This window comes from Pleurodeles waltl, chromosome 5, assembly GCF_031143425.1.
Source record: "Pleurodeles waltl isolate 20211129_DDA chromosome 5, aPleWal1.hap1.20221129, whole genome shotgun sequence".
NCBI lineage: Eukaryota > Metazoa > Chordata > Amphibia > Caudata > Salamandridae > Pleurodeles > Pleurodeles waltl.
Window position 1 is genome coordinate 1,429,323,809 of NC_090444.1, and position 23,023 is coordinate 1,429,346,831.

At 43.4% G+C, this 23,023-nt stretch overlaps 1 protein-coding gene across 1 annotated transcript in view; it reads right to left on the reverse strand.

Moving 5' to 3' along the window:
• COL19A1 (collagen type XIX alpha 1 chain) overlaps positions 1-23,023 on the reverse strand; it is a 2,318,824-nt gene that overhangs the window by 304,316 nt on the left and 1,991,485 nt on the right. Inside the window, exons 43-44 of the mRNA XM_069235722.1 lie at positions 17,893-17,946; positions 10,868-10,912 (exon numbers count right to left, since the gene is read on the reverse strand). Of these exons, the coding sequence (XP_069091823.1) occupies positions 10,868-10,912; positions 17,893-17,946 (99 nt within the window). The remainder of the gene's footprint in view (positions 1-10,867; positions 10,913-17,892; positions 17,947-23,023) is intronic.

The window sequence follows — 23,023 nt, forward strand, 5'->3', positions numbered from 1 at the left end:
AACAGGACATTGCGTAAGTGATTGTAGGGGATCTTTCTAATTGTTTTGTATTATATGACTATGCATTATTGTTTTATGTGAGGCATGTATGTGTACTTTTATGATTTTTAACAGAAATAAAGTTATACCTATTTTAATTTACTGGATGGAGAAGCGTCAAGCACTGGGAGAAATTCTGAAAGATAAACGTTTGTCTGTAACGAGTAGAGGGCAGTGTGGTTTTCTGTTTTTTTGTTGGTACTTGCTGAGATTGAGGTTTTATGACTACCAGAGTCCTATTAGTTTGTGTTTCACTTTCTTGCTAATTCTTTGCCCATATGTGTTGGTTATACATCGAACTACTGAGTAGTATTTTCACCAGGTGCTGGAGTAGGGGCAGTGTGGCTACACCTTGGTGAAGGATGTTAATGTGAACATTTTTGAAAGGTTTGTTGAGGTTATGCCAGGTTTAAGTTGACTGACCCTTTTTAAAGTGGTTTAGAAAGAGAGATATGGAGCATATGAAGGTGATTGGTCCATTGTAAACGAAAGTGGCACAGGAAAGAGGGGCTGGGAGATGCTGGCAGCATAAATGGACGCTGTTTCTGAGGTTGTGCATGTATGTGGTGTTGTGGGATTTGAGGTGAGGTAGAGACTAAAACGTCTGACTGTAAGGAGAAAACCACAACAGACACCTTTCCATCTAGCTACAATCATGGAAAGAAAATGGCCAGCTGGAACCTTTACTATTCTTCAAGGTTATTTTTTTGTTATTATACCTTTTTCTGTTTAAAGAATACCTTAGAAATGGTGACTGCCTATTCTCTGACGACCTCTGTAAACTATGTTCCTGTCTATCAAGACTGATTAAATGTATAGCTAACTTTTAAAATTTACTTCCTTTCTAAAGTGCTTTGATGTTGAAAAAAGGCAGCATCCAGAGTATTTTCAGACGAATTACGAATACATGTTTTTGATACTTGATGGATCAAGCCCGTTTGAAGTCATCTAGACATTTTAAGTGACAGAGGAGGCGATTAAGCTTTTTTTTTATGTCCGGGGTACTGGAGGTAAATGAAGTGAATATGATGGACGAGGTAGGTAAGATGCAGAAGAATACTGTGCAACATTCAAGCAATACTGTTGGGAGATTAAGATGGTGTGGTAACCATGACAGTAGTTTTGTGTATGACGTGTGACCAGCCATTTTCTATGCTATCTAAGCTATCGTGGATAAGCTTATCAAAGATAGAGGAAATGTTGTAGCAGAACCAGGTTTCAATATTTTTGAAAGTCAATAGTGCTTAAAAATGAAGGTGTCCAAACATAGTTATTATTGGTGCTCAAGTCAAAAATGGCTGGATTCCTAACACTGGCGCCTGAAGTCCTCCGGAGAAGGGTCACCTAGCACACACTGCACACCAATATGCAGAGAACCTGATTCTAGGACTGCTAAGGCGGTTAAGAAACATCTGCGAAAAAACTGTTAAACACGCCAGGCCCTCCCAAGGATCGAAGCGATAGAAATCACATGATTGCCTTACGTTTGTTAAACGAAAAGTTTTGTCTTGGATATCACTTTCAAACATTTAAGAGTTAACAAGGTTGCTAAGCAGTATCACAGAGTAAATGAAAATCAAAACGACTTAGGAGCCAGCCGGCATGAAAGGACATTTCCGATAGTACTAAACTCTCCATGCAGTTAGTCTGCACGACCACTTAGCTTCCAGGCTATTGTCAGGAAGGGAAGAGAATAAAAAGGCATCCTCTCCTCTTTCGTTCATGGATAAATACAGCGCAATGAATAGGTTGTTCTCACCTACTTTTCTAGATTCACTTGAAAACTGGGAGCCTAACCAGTGACCTGGCTGCATTGCGGTGACCCATAGGCGGCTTTTAAGTTTGCTCGGGTAAATGTGCCAGGCAAGCAAATTGAAGTGTAACCGGTTGAATTAAATATGGCAAAACTAAACACTCTATCGGAGAGTGTCTCAGAGTCAACAACATAATATTATCTTGCACGTATCCACAAAACTTGTGAGTTATGTGCAGCCAGTGGCACAACAGCAGTGTCTAGACAGGTTCCTATGGTTTTGCCATGCAACGGTAAGTGCCATTTCCACAAACCTCTAACAAGACCCATCAGAGTAAAGTCAACATTGTATGGTACTGAAAGCATGCAAGGGCGCAGTACACGAACGCCCATGTCACCTTCACTCTGTTTCTCGTTCGAGGAATAACATATTTAAACAGTACAACTTTTCTATCCGATACAGGTGATTCTCTACTGTCAAGGCCGCAAAATCCACCATTAAAGTGCACGCCAATGCTCAGTGATGGAAACGTAAAATAGCATACCTCTGAGCCCGTGATAAAGATGAACATTGCTTTGCTCAACTAAACAGTCTATTTAGCATCTTCTACCTGAACTTGGTGTACTCACAGAGAAATCCAATATGATTGTGACATCATTGTCTTGCATTACAAGCTACATGACACAGCAGTGAAGTGGTAAGTATTCAGGCTAGATGAATGGGCATTAACCAAGTAGCAGTGAGGATGTTGAACAAATGAGACACAATCTACTGACAGACGTATAAGGAACTGCCTCCAGTAAATAATCCATTGTGTAATTCTTTACATGATGGATCCTTTCTGAAAGCCATAGCGCATTAGTGTTTATCAATTAAATATGAGGTGTTTCCCTATTTGCTTGTTTATTTGGCAATGACGTTCCTATTCTTCCTGTAACTTCAAAGCACTTCAAAAGCAATCCGTAGGATCACAATCCTCCTATACTTGCACCGCATAAAATAGTCCAAAATTAAAATCCTTATGTTTGTAATAATATCCAACCTCTCTGCAGTTTTCAACACAGTCAGCCTTCCTGCACAGTTCCACATGCTGAAAACTTACATGTCGCCTCATTGGCACAATTCTACAATGGGTTATGTCTTACATTTTAATCAACAGCAACTCATTCTCTCAAGTGCAATGCCCCCCAACCTGTCACCCATCATTTTCAACTTCTATATGAAACCATAGGGAGCCACATTTGCAGACACCAAAATCAACAGATACCAATATATGGATTACACTAAACTCTACCTCAAAATATTTTCAACCTATGACATACAGAGTCTCAAAGCCAACAAGACCAAACACTCTCTAATTCAGTAATCGGATGACAACTTAAACCAACAGGCTTTACACCCAACCTGCCAGACTAGGCGAAAATCATCAGATACATCCTGGATTCAAATCTTTCACTCAAAGGACACCATAACTACCCCTGATGAAGGGCTTGTGTCCGAAAAGCATTGGGTTTACAATACTGTGGTTGTGTATAACGAATGAAGAATCACCACGTGCTGCAAGAAAAAGCCTGGATTGGCATCTCATCTGAAAAAAGCAAAAAAGCCTCGACTGGCATTTCTTACATATTGCAAATGAACATGCATATTGAAAATTGCGCTGTCTTTGACTGTGTTGAAGAAAAACACTGATGTATGATAAACTAAGGAAAATGTGGATTGAATTGAAAAAAACTGGCTATAAACGACTATGCATCATTGACTTCATCGGCTGATGCCAGATGGTTGTGCATCTTGGGTCTGGTGGAACCGTGTGCACTAGTTAGTGACATCTCAAACACAATCACCACATGTTTAAGCTTGCCCTGAGCCAATGCTTAATGCTCTTTAGCTTCCTGGTGCAGGCCATTCTAGAAGGTGGTCCTACGGCTGCCATATGTGGTCTAAAATGGTAAAAGGATGACTCTGACACATTTAATGTTGTATTGAAAGCAAAGGCTTTATTGACAAACTTTGGTGATGAGCAATGTAATTTTATTGATAGTGAATGCATTTGAGAAGTTTTATTGAGCCCATTGATTTTAATGGTGAATCCTAGTATTCTAGTATTCCATGTATTTTAATGTGGGGAACACCCTGACAAAGCCAATAGGCATGGCTTATAGTTAGGTTATGACACAATGACAAAGCCAATATTCTTGCTTTATTTGAAATGACACCCCCTATATTGTGATGTTGTATTTGGTACAGGTGGGGAGATTGTGATTGTGGGGGTCATGACCCACTAGGGGGTCAAATGTGATTTCAGAATGCATCAAACAGTATTTTCATGCACCCTATGTACATAGTTGTATTTAATGCATAGTATTTAGTCAATAAATGCACTGGACAGTCATTTGTTGTGTGCTGTTGTTGAGTGCTAGCAGATGAAGATTACTAGCCCACAATACCTCCTCTGAGTAGTCCTTGAACTGCTCTACTTTGCTACTCTGAGAGAGTCAAATTCTACAAAGGAGTTCCCAGTAAGGAGAAAATTATGGACCTATTACTTGTACAGGACTCACATTCTGCACAACAAATAACCCAAATTCTTACAAGATATTAATGGATGTTTAAAATATTGTCAATACACTAGTGATTGATAAAGTTATTGGGCTGGTGGATGACAATGCCGTTGAGTGTGTAGGAAGTACTGGTTGAGTTTGGTTGTTGTTATCATTGTCAGTGAATGTGTGCATCCCTCTGATGTGGCTTGCCAAAATTCACTTCAACATCCACAGTTTCCTCCTCTGTCACCACATGCAGGATATCTCCTTGTTAGATGTGGCATTGGACTTGCGCAGATGCATCATTGAAAAGGGCACTCAATTCTGATAGGGAAGAGAGATTGGCAGGACATGTTAAGTCTGGATGGTGGTACAAATGGTGGTGATAATCCAGTAAAAACTGAATTCCTTCATCAGTGTCCCTAATTTGAGGTGTCATGGTGGGCAAAAGCCGATGGGTCGGAATGCTACCTCAAGCTATTGCCAGTTGTTTGATTTGTTGCAAACATCCCCCCCATCAGTTTTTGAGTGCTTAACTGTATCATAACCCTTTCAGGGGACCACAAGACATGGAGGGGCTACTGGGTCCAACCGTGGTGGTTGAGGCCTTTTAATTCTGATGTCCCAAGGCCCCACTTACAATGGATCCTGAGCAACTGGGTCAAGTACCCTTTCTGCACTTGACTTTCAGTGTTAGCAGTGGGTGAGCAGTCAAAGGCTCCCTTGGGGGGGGGGAGTGTAGATGCAGGTACATCAACACGACTCATACCTCAAAGTGCAAACAGTACGAAAACTAAATCAATGTCCAGGCATGTACGAAGATAAAGAACAATATTATTTCTAACTCTACATTTGCAAAGGGATAGCTACATTCAGAAGCAGCAACTCAATGCCTTTGTTGTCAGAGCTCTAGTAGTTGTCAGGCAAATCAATGCCCCACACTGTTCCTTGTAAGGTGTTCAGGATTATTCCCCTTTCACTGGTCGCCACATCCAGGGAATGCTCACTAATAGGCGGTACTCAAGAGTTCGCCTTTGATTCTTCGGAGTTAGTCAAAAGTGTCTATTGTGCTTCAGCACCATTCACAATGAGTCCCCTGGTCTTATCTGCTCATACAGCTTGGAAGCATTCAGTTTGACAGCAAGTGCCCTCAGTGCGAGCACCAGTGAATTCTGATCCTGCTCGAAGTTGTGCTGCTTGCCGCCCTTGTGGTAGCAGACGGCAGTACAGGCTTTCTCTTATGAGAAGTGCTGAAGGAGTTCTCCAGTGTTGGAAGCCACTCACAGCTCACAAAGATGTGGTAATTCGACCTTCCCCAGCAGGGGGCGGAAGGGAATCCTTTCTTTAGCTCCTGACTACAGCCCAGTGAAGGTTCAGTGTCATCTGTGTTGTCCTCGTCAGACCTCGGGGTCCGTCAGGGGCAGTTATGTTGCTGTGCGGACTCGACCCACTGAACACAGTCTCAGTCTTTTCATAGGTTGACGGCCCAGCACAACTTGCAACATTGGTACTGGCGGCCGTCCTTGGCATATGGGATTGTACCATTTCAGGCACACTTGCACTCAGTGTACATTCAAAGCACATTTGTTCTTCAGTACTGTTAGCTCCATAGATTGGTCCACTATAGACACATGCATATTCAGCACGCACATGCATATCAAGTCTGTGCGAACTGTAGCTTCTCTGTATTATACCAGGGTGTGCTATTAACAAACACACTCTTCCAGCACACACAGTCACCATATGTGCACTGCACAATGCTTCAACCTTTATGTATTGTACTTCATGCAAACACATATACACCCAGCACATGCCTTTATTGCACACACACAGCATGGCACAACATCTTTCATGTTGTGTACTCCTCACAGGCACACTACACTCAGCACATGAATGCACTAATTCCACATGTACTACATAGTACTGCTCTATCCCTTACAGTACTCTTCCCAGCCCAGACACACATACATCCAGAGCAGAGTCACTACTCCTGCGATGCACAGCACTTCACATCAACCTGATGTCGGCCAAAAGTGAGCTAAGCACACAGCAACAGAACTTTTAAAAAGGTGAGTGAGCATGTAGGCCTCAGTCCAGTGACACAGGGTAAAAAGGACCTTTTCACTATTACTGATCACTACACTGTACGCTGCCACCACTGATTTTGTGCTGCTTAACTCCTGGTGAAGTCGGTAGCCTTGCACCACTACAAGGGTAGAACTTCGGGCACCCTCCAAGTCATGAGACAGGCCTATCTCATGGTGCACACACATGAGCCATGTTCACCTATGACACGGCATTAGGGACCCAGCCTGCAGTACAGTTCGGCACTCAGTGCAGAAGTACATGTCTTTAAGCATGCAGAGGACTTTTCTGTCCCAACAAACTGTCTTATCTGTACATGTAATCTGCAATTACAGTGGGCTCTGTGACCCAGACCACAGTATTATTTTGTAAAACTTGGATTCCACATTGTCTCATATTTTTTAATGATTATAATAAATGGTCTAAACTATTTAGCATTCCATGTGGAAACCAAATGGTCCTATTTTACCACAAAAATAAAACAGGTAATGGGAATACCTCAACTGGCACAAATATGGGTTAATAATTTCTCCACACTCAAAATTAGTTTCTAGGTCGCTATTTTGGTTCCTGTGGACCACGCGAGGCATGTTCCTAATGGATGCCCGCCTGCATTATGGCCTGACTAGCTGTAAGTTGATGCCTTTACTTTGTGTCTAAAGATGCTTAGTTTGTGGGAAACAGCACAAGAGAAGCAATAACAAGTCCTGGTGCAGTTCTGTCCCATCAGCCCATTCAATATATACTTCTTGTGATTTTGTCTGTGACAAAAGAGGCAAGAGCTATAGATTATGAGTGAAGCCCCTTCAGGAAGCAATTATATTTCTTGGTGACATGATTCAACAATAAACTATGACTACATTTGTTTTGGGAACAAAAAACAGTCTTGGGGCTTGATTTAGAGTTTGGCAGATGTGTTACTCCATCATAAAAGTGGTCCGCCATACGACAAGTCCCACTGAATATAATGTACTTGTAATATGCCAGATGGAGTATCTATCGCGTCATCACATTTGTGATGGAGTAACCTGTCAGCTAAACTAGAAATTAGGCACACAGGGCCTGATTGCAACTTTGGCGGAGGGGGTTAATCCGTCCCAAATGCAACGGATATCCCGCCCACTGTTTTACAAGTCCATTATATCCTATGGAACTCGTAATACAGCGGGCGGGGTATCCGACACATTTGGGACGGATTAACCCCCTCCGCCAAAGTTGTAATCAGGCCCTTAGTCTTTTGACCTGCATTTTTCTTACGCTGGAAACTCAGTTTTTGACAACGTATGGAATGTGTTCTCAATCTCATTTGCAATGTGAGCACTAGGGTTCTTCATTAAGAGTCTATTTCTGCCTTCACGTGGTAATTATCTTATTGCAATCAGGACTGCTCAGCACTCCCCCTCACTGTGCATGTGTGTTTGGCCGGCCGTTTTGTGCGGTAGGCTCTCTCCAGCCCAGCAACACAGTTGCCGGGCTGGAGAGAGTCTGCACAGGCTCCCAGTCTGCCAGGGAGTGCCCAGCCAGGGTGCTCCCAGCCAATCCTGATGCTGCTTTGATCTCAAAGCAGCATCAGGATTGGCTGCAGGGCAGGCTGGGAGCCTGTGCCTGTGTGCAGCCAGTAGGGAAGAGGAGCGCGGTGCAGGACGGCGTCGAAAAGGTAAGTGTTTATTTATTTTTGTATTTAATTTTATTAAATTGTATATCCCTCTACCACCCCCCACGCGCCACACCCGCCTTGATCCTTTAAGGAAAACGGGCTACATTTAAAAAAAAAAAAAAGATTGCTTTATTGAAAAGAAATCACAGGCATGGTGGTCTGCTGGCACCATCCCTTTGATTGCGAGCTATTCACAATGGCTCGCAAATTGCAACCTACCTCATGAATATTAATGAGGTAGGTCCATTTGCAAGCCCTTGAGAATCACAGTATGAAACTCCTGGAGTTTCATACATTCCAATAGTGATTACTTAATTGCGATTCTTTAAGAATCGCAATTATGGAATCGCTATTGTGAAGAATGATACATTTAGCGCTAAGTGATAAAGACTTGTTTTAAACTACAGCACTGTACGCACTTTCCATTTTGCTTACTTACAGAGAGAACCATTCTTTTCTCGATGGAGAAAATCTTGCTTCCGGTCAAAAATACTAATAAACAGAAAACCGTTGACCTTTACTTCAATATCATTTTACTTTTCGATTGGAAATCATCCCCTGTTAAGTCTTCTCTTGTCACTTATGCTAATTATTCAGAGAAGATGTTATTGCATCTTTTTTTTATGAGGACTCACTGGGTCACCTATAAGGTAGAAGAAAAATGGATGGGTTGGGATCTAGTGGCTCACTTTCAGTTACTAGAGGGTTTCTATCACTGGAGTATTATTAACAATAATTAGATTACACACATAAAATTCAACAGAAACATTCTTTCATCCCCAGCATCACCTTCAATCTGTGTTTATCACCAGTATCACCTTCAATCCGAGTGATCACCATCCACCAACAGTATCCCCCCATGGTATCATCCCACTATACATCATACCCTTGGAGATGAATATTAAAGCCTGTCTAAAAAATGTATGGGATTTTCTATAGGAAAAGATCTTGCTGTTGGAGCAGCAACGTAATGAACAATACACAACAACCTATGTTAACATGAACACCTGAGAATATGTTTCTGAGACTGATGTCACACTAATCATACGTCAAAATTGTGAATACAAAGGCACAATAACCTTATATGCTTTGAGTGGATATGTAGCCTTTTGTAAGGCTTTACAGATCAAAGCTATTTATCAGCCCAATATCTATTAAGAAATAGGCAAGCTCCAAAATGAGAGCTTGTGGTTGGTGGGCCGCTGTCTTCCTGTATTTCTATTGTTAATTCCAGTTGTTAAATACATTATGTTTTCCTGTTATTCATGTCATTGCATTTAAATAACTTTCTTAGATTGTCTATTTTCATCTGGCCATGTGAAAAAGCTTTTGAGTCTACGTGATAGACAAAGTAAAGAATGCAACATGTTGAAACAATCTCTCTGAAGCCTAAGTGTACAACACTTCAAGCATCTCAATTCAATGAATATCAGTTCAAGTGCTTAGCTTCCCCCTAACAATCAAGTAGAACATGAGCACACCACTTGCACATATGTCATTGCAAAAAATACATTTGATTGGTTGCTGCCTGTGCAATTTCACTGATATGATGTAATGATACACTGATATTTCCGAGACAACCATGGAAAGATTGGAGTGGGCAGTGGGACTGAAGACCTAGTGCCTCCTTTAGAGAGGACAGTAGCAGGGCTGCACCCAAAAAAACAACAGAGCCGAACGATACGTCAGATACACTGCTTTGTGTTGAGCCTCAGTGCACCCTGAACTTGGTGCATTCAGTGCAGACTGACACTGCATATGATTACACAAAAAACACTGCCCACAGTCCAGGCACACTACAGCACATTAATAAAAGACAGGGCTGCAGGGGGAAAATGCCATTCCAACTTTCCCTCAGGGCAGACCAGTTTGATTAGGGGTAGGGAATTATGCAGGAAGATGCATTGAGTTGGTGCACCCATGTGCAGGGAAATGCACTGTGCCCCAGAGCAACATCCCAAGAAGTTTGATCTGGGCCACCCTGACTTTGTATCACCTTTATCTTCCACGCAATCGGCGCACCTCCAGGCAACTTCTTTCTACTGCACCGGCACATGCAATGCAGCAAGGGCACAATGGCAAAGGATCCCCTCATTTGCAAGGCGCAAGAGCCCCTTGAAAATGGGAGACAGTCCCCTTGTGGATGTGCTGGTGTACATCTTTTCCATACCAATCAAATGGCTGTACAATTCCCTGTGTCCCCCCTCTGAAATATGAAAGTGACCCAGAAGCACAAACAACGGAGGTACATGCTCATTGCGCCCTAGGGCATTTTTTATAATAAGGTCCCAGAAGTCATGTGCACCCTCTCATGCATTCGTCTGCCCCATTTAGAGGGAAGTTGAAAGTAGGTAAACTGAATATCGTTACTTCAATTGGCTGCATCTTCGAATGTGTTATGCATTGGTTTTGGTGCCACACAAATGCCACAGAGTTTATAGTTAGCAGTTTACCTCTGTTTTCAAATGGTATCAAATCGCAACTAGATTGCCATGCAATGCATGGTGACCCTTCTTGGACCTGTCTGCCAATATTTTTCTGATTTGTTTGTGAGCACACTTCTTTCTTGTCAGGGACACCTGTAATGAGGGTAATGGAGATGGCCCTTCAGCACTGGGTGCATTTCTTACAACTACATTTGTTTCCAGCAGTTCCGCCATGCTGCACAAGCCTGGAGGAATTAGACCACATGGAATATCTTTAAAGGCATTGTTGGTTAAATAACATGGTATACCTGAATGGAGAAGGTTGTGCATAACAGAGAAAAAACATTAAAAAAATCTTACTGGTATGCCGGGTATGCCAGGTGGACCTATTTGCCCTCGATCACCCTATAAAGAAAAGAAATGAAGGGTTTGTTACACATAACAACAATGACTCACAAATGGGCGAGTGGATGCATGCATTAGTGTATGACAACAATAAACAGACGAGAAAGTCTGTTGGAAGAACACAAGTCAGGCACAATATACTGGAGCAGCCAATCAGCACGGGGCCATCAATCAGCCAGAGTGCTCCAGGCTCTGCTGCTTGCGGCGCTCTGATCTTTGCATTGTTTGCTGCAGAAGGAAATGTTTCGGAGGGAAGGCGATGCGCCATTACACACTGTGAGGGGACCGTTCAGTGTCCCTGGCACTGTGAGGACATCTGCGATACCACAAAAGGCAGGCTCCCCTGTACTGCAGATAATCTAATTCATGTGTGCGTTTCAAATGTGACATTGCTTTCATCTAATTTTAAGACATGCTTCTTAATTGCAATGGAGGAGGGATCATCCCCCACTATTCATGATGGAAAATGGCAAGTTACTTGTAAACTTCATTACTCCGAGTACAGGCCTTCCTCATCTCAGACCTTACTGCACGAGTACTCCTCTGATCCCAGATACTGATAACCCTAACCAGCCAGAAAATACACCCAAAATGGCCACCCTATCCCAGAATGCCATATAAGCGGAAGCCCCACCTAACCACACCTTAACATATCCAAGCTCAAAAGAACCAAAATACAGGATGGAACTGGAGGAGGCTGGGAATTCAGGACTGAGCCGAGGAAGAACTGTACTCAAAGTAGTGAAGTTTACAGGTAAGTAACCAGGCATTACCTCCTTGTACATCTTCCTCACCCACTCCTTACTGCATGAGCAAATACCCAAGCAGACACATTTGGTTCAAGATGCTACACACCAAAAAGAACACAAACTGAGCCATAATTGCAGCACCAGGTGTTTAATCATGACAGAACATGAAAATCAGACATCGTGCACAACAGACAACACACGGTCTGCAAAAGTGGTAGAAGAAGAACCACCCACCTGCAACCTATAGCGGGACATAAAGGTATGAGGGGAAGCCCAAGTGGTAGCGCAGCAAATATCAAAGAGTGGCGCCCACTCAACTGCTGCCTGGCAAGCTAACATTCTCCTGCTTGACCTGCCCTGAATAGAAGAAGGCAGCTGCTGACTCACCGAATCATAAGCTCCTGTGGTTACCAGCTTAACCCACCTGGACAAGGTGGCAGAAGAGGGATGAAGACCTTTCATAGAGAGGCAAAAGGTAATAAACTAAGAATCCACTTTTCGGAATCACTCTGTGTGACAAATAAATGGACAAAGTCCGAGGAACATCCAGGGCATGTAACCGACACAGGCAGAACTATGTTTACTGTATAATGCACTGGTGCTGAACCCAGGGAAAACAAATGTAAACGGCTACAAGTAATGATGACCAGTGTCAACACCATCTCTGCCTGAGTCCACAATCAAATCCTCAGAGCAACAGTTGCCTTAGCCAGCAAAGATTCTAAAGGAGACATCAATCTCATCCTCCACTCGTTTGACAAAAGTACCTGTCCGAAATCCATCTAAAACACTGCCCCAATGAACTGGAGCCACTGCAAAGGGGACAAATGGGACTTCTCCAGGTTGAAAAGAAACTTGTGCTTTTCCGGGACTGCACAGACAGGCTGGATACTTCTTGTGCCTTAAAGGAAGAACAAGAAGCAATGAGCCAATCCTCCAAATACAGGGAAGCCCGAATACCTGTAGATTGAATTATACCCACCAGAGGAGCCACCACCATGAGAAGACCCTAGGAGTGGAGGACAGCCCGCAGGACAGAACGTTGAATTGGTAGCAGTTGCCATTTGCTGCAAACTGGAGGAATTGACAGGAAATTGGATGGATGGGAATGAGCAGGTATGCATTCTATAGGTCTATGGAACACAAAAAATCCCCTGGATTTATTAACGGCATTACAAACTGGAGAGTAACCATTTTGAACAACTGGTGAGGAATGAATCTGTTTAACCTTTTGAAGTCCAGCACAGGACAGAAAGCCCCTCGAGGTTTTTTCACCCAAAATAGAATTGAGTGGAACCCCTGACCTACCTCCCCTGGGGGAGCCACTAAAATTGTGTCCTTGATCAAAAGCAACTGAAAACCTTCCAACAAACATTTTCTCCTCAGAGAGTTGAACGGAACTGGAGTGATTCTGAAAAAAGGAGGAGAGAGAAAGGGAATCCTGTAGCCACAGGACAGGAGCTCCAGAGCTCAAGCATTTGAAATAGTCATTCGGCAAATGTGGTTGAAAGGCAAGAGCCAGTCTCCCACTGGCAAGGGCGAGGCATAGTAATGCCTTTGGAGGCTTGCGGGGTGCTCTGGGTGGTGAAACTGGATTGATGTTGGAACCAGGGACAGCCCCTCTATTCGGGCAGAGTAGCATTGTCCACCCACCAACAGCAGCTGTTGCAAACCTTTTACCAAAAAACGATAATTAACAATGTTGATTAACATTGTACTTTGGTAAAAGAGGGGGCCACAGGCTGTGACGTGCACTGAGGGGGAGTGCACAACCCTCTTTCCCCCCTAATATGCATGCATATTTGGCCGGCCGTCTTGGGCCGGCCAAACACATGCGCAGCGTGCTCTCTCCAGCCTGGCCAGAGAGCATGCACAGGCTCCCAGTCTGCCTGGGCGTGCCCTGGCTGGGTGCTCCCAGCCAATCCTGACGCTGCTCAGAGCAGCATCAGGATTGGCCACAGGACAGGCTGGGAGCCTGTGCCTGCTGACAAGAAGCATATGGAGCAGTGCAGCAGTGAGCAAGGTAAGTGTTTTTTAAATGTAATTTTTATCCCCCCCGGGTGCCACACTCCCCTTATAGCTCTGTGAGCCACGGCTGGTTGGAAGCAGGATTTATTGTAACCCAGGGTGCCCTGGCTGCGACCCCTGCCTCGAAAGGGCTGAGAGAAACCCTTGGCAGAGCTCTGACCAAAAGCTCTATGAAAACCAAATACCCTGCCCCTACCAAAAGGTTTAGGTGGGGTGATCAATTTCTTTTTCTCAACTGTCTTTTTCACTAGATCCTGCAGTTCATGACTCAACACCTTCGACCCAGAGAACAGCAATTTTAAAATGACTACCTTCTGTGAGGCATCTGTCTTCCATGAGCGCATCCAGACATGCCACTGTGTTGAAACATCCACCCCAGATGCAGCTGCTGATGAACATAAACTGTTAAAAGAAATGTCTGAGAGATAACGGACCTGTTGCTCCATGGCCCCCAGAAGAGAGAAACAATCAGCCCCTTCTGACATCTTCTTAGCCAACACCTGAAAATCCCATAAAAGAGACTGCACAGTGTACATAGAACAGGCATTAGCCCGGACTGAAAAGTTAGAAGCAGTCTAAGACTTTTATACAGCAGTCTTGATTTTTCTGACCACAGGTCATGAGACAACCGACCCTTGAGTAGAAAGACCTGCCACAAGGTTGTCAACCATAACATAGGAAGGAAGTTCTCCTGAAAACTCTTCCCAAGGATACCTCTTCAGCAAGAAACGAGGGAAGGATTGGCACTCCAAATCCTTCCATTTATTGGTCAAAACTCATCTAACAGAACTGTGCAAAGAAAGGGATTCAGGTTCAGGGCAATGATACTGTGCCAGAAACTCCTCTTCTGTAGAAGCCACCACAAGAGCAGAAAACCCCAAATTACACCTTATGTGTACATCGATTAAGTCTGCCCTGCACAAATCTCCTCTCAACTTCTTCCTCCTCATTATCTGGCAATGGATCAGGGTCCAGACAAGACACCTTACAAGGCTCTGGATCAGGCTCTCTGGCTCTCATGGCAGCCTCCACAGCTGCAGGAATAATTTTCTGCTGCATGTCCATTGATGGAAGGGCCGAGAAGGGCCCGCCTGCTCCTCAACATCCACAGCGTCCTGCACAACGCCTTCCATATGCCTTCCATAATGCCAGCAGCAAGACCAGTACAAACTTCCAGCAAATGGATTTTCTGCCACGCCACACCGGCAAAGCACGCTGAAAAACTCAAGAGAAGACGTGTGGTGGTCATTAGAATGAAGGGCAAACTGCCCCAACTTGTAGAAGGAGCCAATGCACCCAAACACCACAGAAACATGAATAAACGATTGTGCAGTCACTCTGTGCCATCTAAATCAAAAGGACTGCCCAGCGTGTTCAAATCCCTGTGTGCGAGTCCCAAACACCCAGCGATTAGGTAAGACTGTATAATTAAAAAAAATGCTATAGCAGGTTCATAACAAAAAACAAAAGAACACGAGGTGAATGTGAGTTGCAAAACATCCCAATCATTCCAAGAAAAACTTCACAAGAACACTTACCTCTGGCTGGGGTCAGGAGTCAATATGGGTTCACAGAAAAACAAAACAGGATGTGGTTAGGTGGGGCTTCTGGTTATATGGCATGCTGTGATAGGGGTAGCCATATTGGGCGTATTTTCTGGCTGGTTAGGGTTATCAATATCTGTGGGAGCAGAGGACTACTCATGCAGTAAGGATTTGATGAGGAAGATGTACATGGAGGTGGTACAGCTTTCTCTGTTCAAGAAGCCAAACTATAGAATTGTGTGTATATTATTCTATGCTTAACATGTTCATAAGTCATTGCATAGTTTCTATATAAGTTGTTTGATTAGATGCAGATTTATTTTATCTATCACAATATGTAAATATTATCTTGACTATTTATCTACAAGCATTTCACCACTGAAATACTGAGGAAAGGTAAAATAATGTTATAAAAGTACACAAATAAATTAACTTCAAATACTGCAACTCTTAAAAGTCTGTGTTTAAACAATACAACTTTAAATCTCTATATAGTATATTTCTTACACATATATTCCCTTACCATGTAATATTGTATCTATATTTTTATTACTTTAGTCCTACTGTACAAATTGTTTTGTCGTCTATTCATCAATGGTATATTTGAAAACGTTAGCACGAGTGGGAGTTTATTAATTGCTGCTAGAAGCTTCGAATGAAAGGAAACTTATGGTTATGTGTTTTAGGTTTGGTGAGACAGGGGACTCCGAGGGACTCCACAGAAGGCAATCAAGTCAGAAAGAAAATGTTCAGGTTTGACCTGTCAGGTGCAATTGCTGAGGAAGGACTCCAATCATGAGGCATGAACCTCTGTGCCCTATATTTCATTTAATTTTGCACTACATCAAAGGATGCACAGACCAGACAGGGGTCAGACAGTATGTGTAAATCTAAGTCTCTTTAGGTAGTACCCTTGTACTTCAACCTCCTCTACCGTCCGCCATCTCCCTTGGTCCTCCTGCCTTTTCTCATCTAGTTCAACCCTCATTTGCTGCCTGACTTCAACTCTGGCTCTCATGCTGCCCTTTGACTCTGGTCCCCCTCTCTCTCATAGCTCCGTCTAACCTCTAAATAGCCACCCCTACACCCATAGCTCCATTCACTCTCTGCTCCAACATCTATAACTCTGTCTCACAAGTAGTACTCCTCCCCCTGCCACTCGGCCTCACCTCTGGACCCCCAACCCCACTGTCTAATGCCACCTCTGCTCCCCCTCACACAGCTGTCCTGTGTCACCTCTGGCCCTGCCTCCTCACCTAGCTGCCCATGTCACCTCTGGTTTCCCATCGCCAATGTCCTGCATCAGCTCTAGTCTCCTTCTAGTGCTGCCCTGTGTCACCCCTAGCACTTTACCCCCACTGTTCTGTGTTTCCTCTACCCTCCCCCAATTTTGTGACACCTCAGGACCATCTCACCACACTCTCCCTTGTCTCCTCTGGATCCCCCTTCCCAGCTGTTCTATGTCATCTCTGACCCTCCATCCTTCTACTTTTGAGTGTCATCTCTGGACCATCGCCTCCCACTGTCCAGTGTTTTCTCTGGCCCTTTTTCCCCTGTTCTGTCATATGTTACCACCCAACCTCCTGTGTCACGGTCATAAAAACCTCACATTTTTTTGTTTTTTTGGCTGCAAGTTTGCTTTTTCGTACTGCAAAGTTTGCTATATCCGGGTCATCGCCCTTTATACAGAGACCAACAGGATTTATTTGTACCAGGCCTGGTTTGTAAAGGCCATATAGCAAGTATTGTAGGGTTTGAGGCTAACTCAAAGGACCCTTCAATCTACGCAGCTGTGAAGGCTGGTGCTCACGGTAAAAATGGTTTAAGAAGTACCACCCAGACTAAGAAAGAAACCGTGGATTAGAACAAAACTTTCCTAATTCCACAGTTGGCAATTCTGCCACTAGACCATGTATCACACACCTCGCAGGGACCTTAGGCAGGAAACAAAATATCTGAGGTCTGCCTTTTCTTGGCTTCGCTCTCTAGCTGTGGGGTTAATCTCCCGATTCACCATCTCGTCTAGACTACAAGTCAATAACAGCAATTCTCGACTGTCATATCCAGGTCGTCACAGCCAGACAGTGTCTATAGTGCACATTTACTGAACACCAGCTGCTAAAGTAAGTGACACAAAAAGGGACTCTGGTCTGGACAGGGTCCAGTGAATAACGTGTGTCCCCAATACACTGAATTCAATAGCTGAAACGCAGGAAACAGCAACAGATACTTGTTTCAGTGGTGTCTTTTTTGCTCTTTATAATTGTTACACTGTCACAGAGGTGTTGTGAAGAGACCACATATGCATGTTAATATAGCACTCATCACTTGGGGTGACAATATGAGATTTCTCTTGATTGGCCTGTTATTATTTGCTAAAGTTGGTGCCTAATTCATTGCATGCATGATTATAAAAACACATCACTCCAAGAGCACCACAAAAACTCGTTAAATGAACGCCGACCAGCCTTTTAAGCAAAAACATCAGTTAGGCATTCACTGCTAAAACATCAACGGCTTAGAAGAAGCAAGAGAGAGAGCAGAAAATTGCGTGTTGCTTGACATGTTCTCTGACTACAGTAAATGATTGTGCATAATGAACATTCAGCTGAAAAGCGGAGCAAAAGCACAGAGGGGTTCTTTAACAAGCTTGACCTACCTTCTCTCCTGGCAGGCCTTCCAGCCCTGGTAACCCCATCGGCCCTGGTTCTCCCTGTCACAAAAAAGGCTTCATATTAAATACTGCATCCTAACGAAGACTTTGAAAGTGGTGGTTTTAAGAAAATTCGAGATTTTACTTTTTTGTTTCTATTTTTTCACCTAAGAAACAGATGAGAGTGGCAACGGGTAACAACAGCCAGTTGCATGTCACATGATAATTATTTTACTGCCTTTGTCTGTCATACAGTATGTATTCGGTTTCTGAGACATCTCTTGCCTACAATCAGTTAAGGACTGATGTACAAAGGACTTCAGTGGTCAAAAATCCAAAGATTTCAAAGGGAAATTTTAGAAGTCAAAAACCCTTCTATATGTCAGAAAAGTCTTTCCAAACATATAAAAGGGGTTTTGTGATCCTTTCCAAATTGCAAACAGGAAAGGGCGTGAAAAAGGTGTCCCATCCTATTTCTTATTTGGAACGAAATGTATAAATGGTTTGTGACCATCACTTAATTTGTTAGAAAATAAGTGCCATGGCTTTTGGCGGGGGGGCACTGCAGCTTGCACCAATTGTTGCCCCTGCCAGAGCTGCCAGACTATTCCAGGCCTCCAAAGCTGTAAGAATGTTCTGGAGAGCAAGTATTAGTCATATTGTATGTATATTGAACTAGTAAACTAATGTTGTCATGATCATCTCTAAATTACACAAACAGCTCTACCATGTGGCGGACTGCCAGTGTTGACAATTAAGTGCCAGTACCAAGTACCAGAAACCATCTGCTCAAATTTAGCACTGCTTGTGACTGCAGTTGCAGTCAGAAAACATTGATGAGTTACCAACCCCAGCGAAGGTGCTATCTTACGCAAAACCCATGTCAGCAGCCTTGGGAGGAGTAACGCTGCCCAAGGGACAACTACCTGCTTCCTCAATGTTTTCCTTTAAAGGAACAGGTGCTGCTTTGCAAAATAAATTGGGGATATGTAAATGCAACGATGGTGGTCTGCTGCTTGTTTGTAGACAAACATGTCTGCAGTTGGAGCCAATCACAGAGGATTTACAAATAGCAACCTGCCTTATTAATAGCAGTTAGGTTGGTTGTTCTGCAACCCCCTTTTACTGGAGATTTTATGACTCAACCTGTTAGCGCATAAGTTGCAAACAGTGCACAATTTGTTGCCATTATTTATGACTTGTCTTGTTCTAGACCAGGCCCTTAGGCTCTTCCAAAGAACTCCTGGCTTGGGAGCCCTGAAGTCTGAGCAGTAATGTTTTTGAGAGAGGGTACATGCAAGACCATGAAGGAATCTGAGCAGATTTGCCAAGAAGCTAAGGTCAGTAGACTAATCAACTAGGTGCCAGTGTACACCTTTAGGGACAAAGCTAGGTTTGTAAAACATCTTAGGTGCGTGAGTGTATTTTAACAATTTTAACAATGGTGATTACTAATACCTGGAAGTAAAATGTAACAGAACAGAGTGCAGAGTGTAAACAGTGACGTAATGTGGAATGTTAAGCTCGTGTCTACAATTGGTCACAGCATGAAAGACCAGCTGTTCACATGTAGCGGCAATGATACACATGTTGGCCACTTTCCTTCATCATACATGTTGTATCCTTGTAAATAGGACTTCTCAAGTATGAAATGTGCCTTTGATTGCTGCAGCCACTCTTGGTAGGTGACCTTTCGTCATGCAATTGTTACAATCTTTTTCTACTTCTCCAGTCTACATTAATGAGCTTCAGGCAACCCAAGTACACCGACCTCTGTTGGGAGTCTGACTAAAAGTTGCACTGCACACTGCCTATTTTTTATAGGATTCATGTAGCAGAGCTTGGCCTTCCTCTTTTGGTTTGGATAAGCATAGTAGCAATGTTTCCCCCTGTACTTTTTCTCATGAACGAGAAGTATTTTAGTGTACATTGGACGGACGAAGAACAATGTGACCATGTAATATCAAGTGTGCATCTGTGTGTTGTTGCATTTTCAGAATTGTATCCACAGTGAACATATTTTTTTAAAAGGCAGGTACTGAGCAGCTTCACTTTAATTTGAATGGTATAGTGCAAGCACTTCTCAGCAGGGGTGTAATACTTTTAATGGACGAGTACTAGCACTTCTCAGCAGTACTCTGCCATAGTGACTACCTGCACTTATGCATTTCCTTTTCTAGCAAAAGTATTAATCTGTACCATCTGCCAATTGCAGTGCTCTTACATGGTAAAACTGATGTAGTTAGGGCTAAATAAACAACTATATAATTCTATTTATTAATACCTACACAGAGTTTGGTTTTGTTAGTCTCAGAATAGTAAATGCAAGCGCTAATTCTTTCACTCTCCAACTCTTCTAGCTTTATCAACCCTACTATGTCTCACTCTGCTCCAAAATTGTTTCTGAAGAGTACAACATGCTAAATGTTTTAAACACGCACCTCCTGGATTAAACCCATGGCAGCCATTTTGCTCTCTGGATCACACACTATTAAACTGGCTCACACAGTGGCGGCTCCTCTGTTTGGGCGGAGGAACGTCGCCCCCTCCCGCCAGCAGCAGCAGCTGCAAAACCTTTATCAGAAAACCATCATAAACTCTGTTTGTGATGGTTTTCTGGTAAAGGGGGAGGGGCCATGGGGGTGACGTGCACTGAGGGGGAGCGCACAGCTATTTAGAAATGTACTGTGAGAAGTCTCGCTGTCCATGCCATTCTGTTTCATGTTACCTGTAGGCATGGACAGAAGTGAAGGTAATACAAAGGAATGCCTACATCTAACCATCTGTGAAATGGTTACCATGGGTACTATTATGTCAGGTGTGGTCAAAGTGCACTATTGGGTACAGAGCAACACAGCATCATCTAAATGAAAAGTGTGTGTGTGTGTGTGGAGAGAGAGCGAGAGAGTGAGAAATGGTAAAACGTCAAATGTTCTGGAGCACCATCTTCTCTCTTTTTTCCATGTCTTATTTCCTTTTAATCCCAGGTTCAAATGAGGTTTTGAGGAGTTTGATTTTAAATGAATCCGCAAAGGGGCCTGCTGAGGCCAGTGTGTTTGAAAGGGTGAGAGGTGAACTAATGAACCCTCCCAGAAATGTTTTTCTCTCTTATCTTTTTGCTTTGTCCTGTTACAGAAGGTGAAGTTACATTTCTTATTACCTGAAACCAGAATGGAATACATTTCCCTATAAAATGTGGGTCTCTGAAGGTGGTTTGTGTCTGTCTGGAACTTCGCAAAAGTATCAATCTTCTTTTAGGACCAATATCAATTTAGGGCAATCTTTGTGAGAGCCTGTTGTGAAAGAATAATACTTTGCCAGAACCTACACTACTGCTTTTAAAGATATATGGATCAGTTTTCCAGGACAATCCCATTTAGGAAGATGTGTGATCACCTTTGACAAAGAATGCATTTATGAATTGATGAATGAAGTACTTCTATAGTGAGGCTGAGACCTGAATAGCTTCTAAACATGTGCTGGTTGGAAAGTTCAGAAAATCCATGTTTTGTAATTTTTGTGAAGGTGAGGTAGATATCTTTGTAGAGGTGAGTCGTAATCAGGATATTCCATAACCATAATATCTGGACTGCAAAGCAGCTTCCTCTTATCACGCTGCAGCTTGCAAGGGAATGCAGTGCTGAATTTTGTTGCTGTGGTATTTTACTACCTTCTCATGGAGGCTTTGTCAGAGAGGAATGGGGCTCCAGAACTTTTCAGCTGGATGAACCTGAAATTCAGGCCGGGTCACAGCTGACGGTGGCTGGCTTGACTCTTGATGTCCGATCAGTCCTTTTATGGAGCTTTTTTCAAAGTTCCTCCAAACTTCTCCAAACTTCCCTGTCTTCTTCCAGAAGTATTTTTTAGGTCCTCAAGTGTCCCCAAACTTGCTCCAAGGTTTCAAAAGCTCTGAGTTGCTTCTTGAAAGCTGGGACTGCAGTTCCCAGAATGCACCTGATCAGAATCCTCAAATGACCATTGGACACTGGTCAGCTGGGTTCTTCTTGCAGGACTTGATGCATGGGATTCTGGTCAGCTCCTTTGTACCTGTTGCTTACAGGGAGTCCACTTGTGGAGGTGCAGAAGCAAGGCAAGTCATTTTTGTGTTGAAGTCCGAACTGTGCAGCTGGTTCAGTCCTTCTGAGTGCAGTGTCCAGGTGCAGGCCAGGGGTCCAGCAGGGCAGTCCTTCTTCTTCCAGTATCTTCTTGCAGCAGGAATCTGAATTGTGGGGCAGCTCTGCTATATTTATTCTTGCTCCTGGGGGTGGGGAGCAGGCGGTGCTCTTGTCCAATAGAGTGCAGGCCACCACCCTCTTGAGTGACCACTTCCTGGGAAGTGTGGCAAAAATAAATCCCAGGGAGCAACTTTTTTCAAAAGTCCAAGATGACAAAAATCCAGTCATAGAGTTCAGATTAGACTGAGTCTACTCACTGGTGTGGCTAAGTTTCCCTTAACACGCCCCTTTCCAGCCCCTATCCTAATCAGGGGACTCCTACTTGTCTGGGGCTGCAGGAAATGGGGCAGGTCCAGTTTCTGTCCCAAGTGGCTTTCCCTCCTTTGAAGACCAGTTTGGCTACTCTTCCCCCATCCAGTTCTGCCATCCGCTGTAGCAGTTCTCTGCCCATCAGATGCTTCCTTTGATTCAGTCCAGGCCACTTCACACCTCATCAAGGCAGCCGGGCTCAGGCTGGCAGACGCTAACCAATCAGAAAAGGGCACCACAGGGCTGGATTTGGTAACTTTCAGATAGAGTTCTAAAACTCTTTCCCTGTGCTAGTTATAGTACATTAAACATTGGCAAGTTGATGGATTTATTAGAACATTTAATTTGCTACCAAACCTGCTATATTTAGCTCATCCCTATGGAAAATAGGTTTTTATTATTTTAAAATAAAGCCTTTCCACGTTAGCCTATGGGGCCCATTAACTACAATGGGGAAAAACAAAAGTGGATGTTTTTCCTCACCAGGGCTTATAAAACATCTTTTATAAAGGCCCTGTCTTATTTACACTGCACCCAACCCTGGAGGCACCTAGGGTGGACCTTAGGAGTGACATATGCACAAATATGGTAGTTTGAGACTTTAAAAGTACTTTTAATTCCAAAGTTGCATTTGGGGTTAATTGTAACTTAAA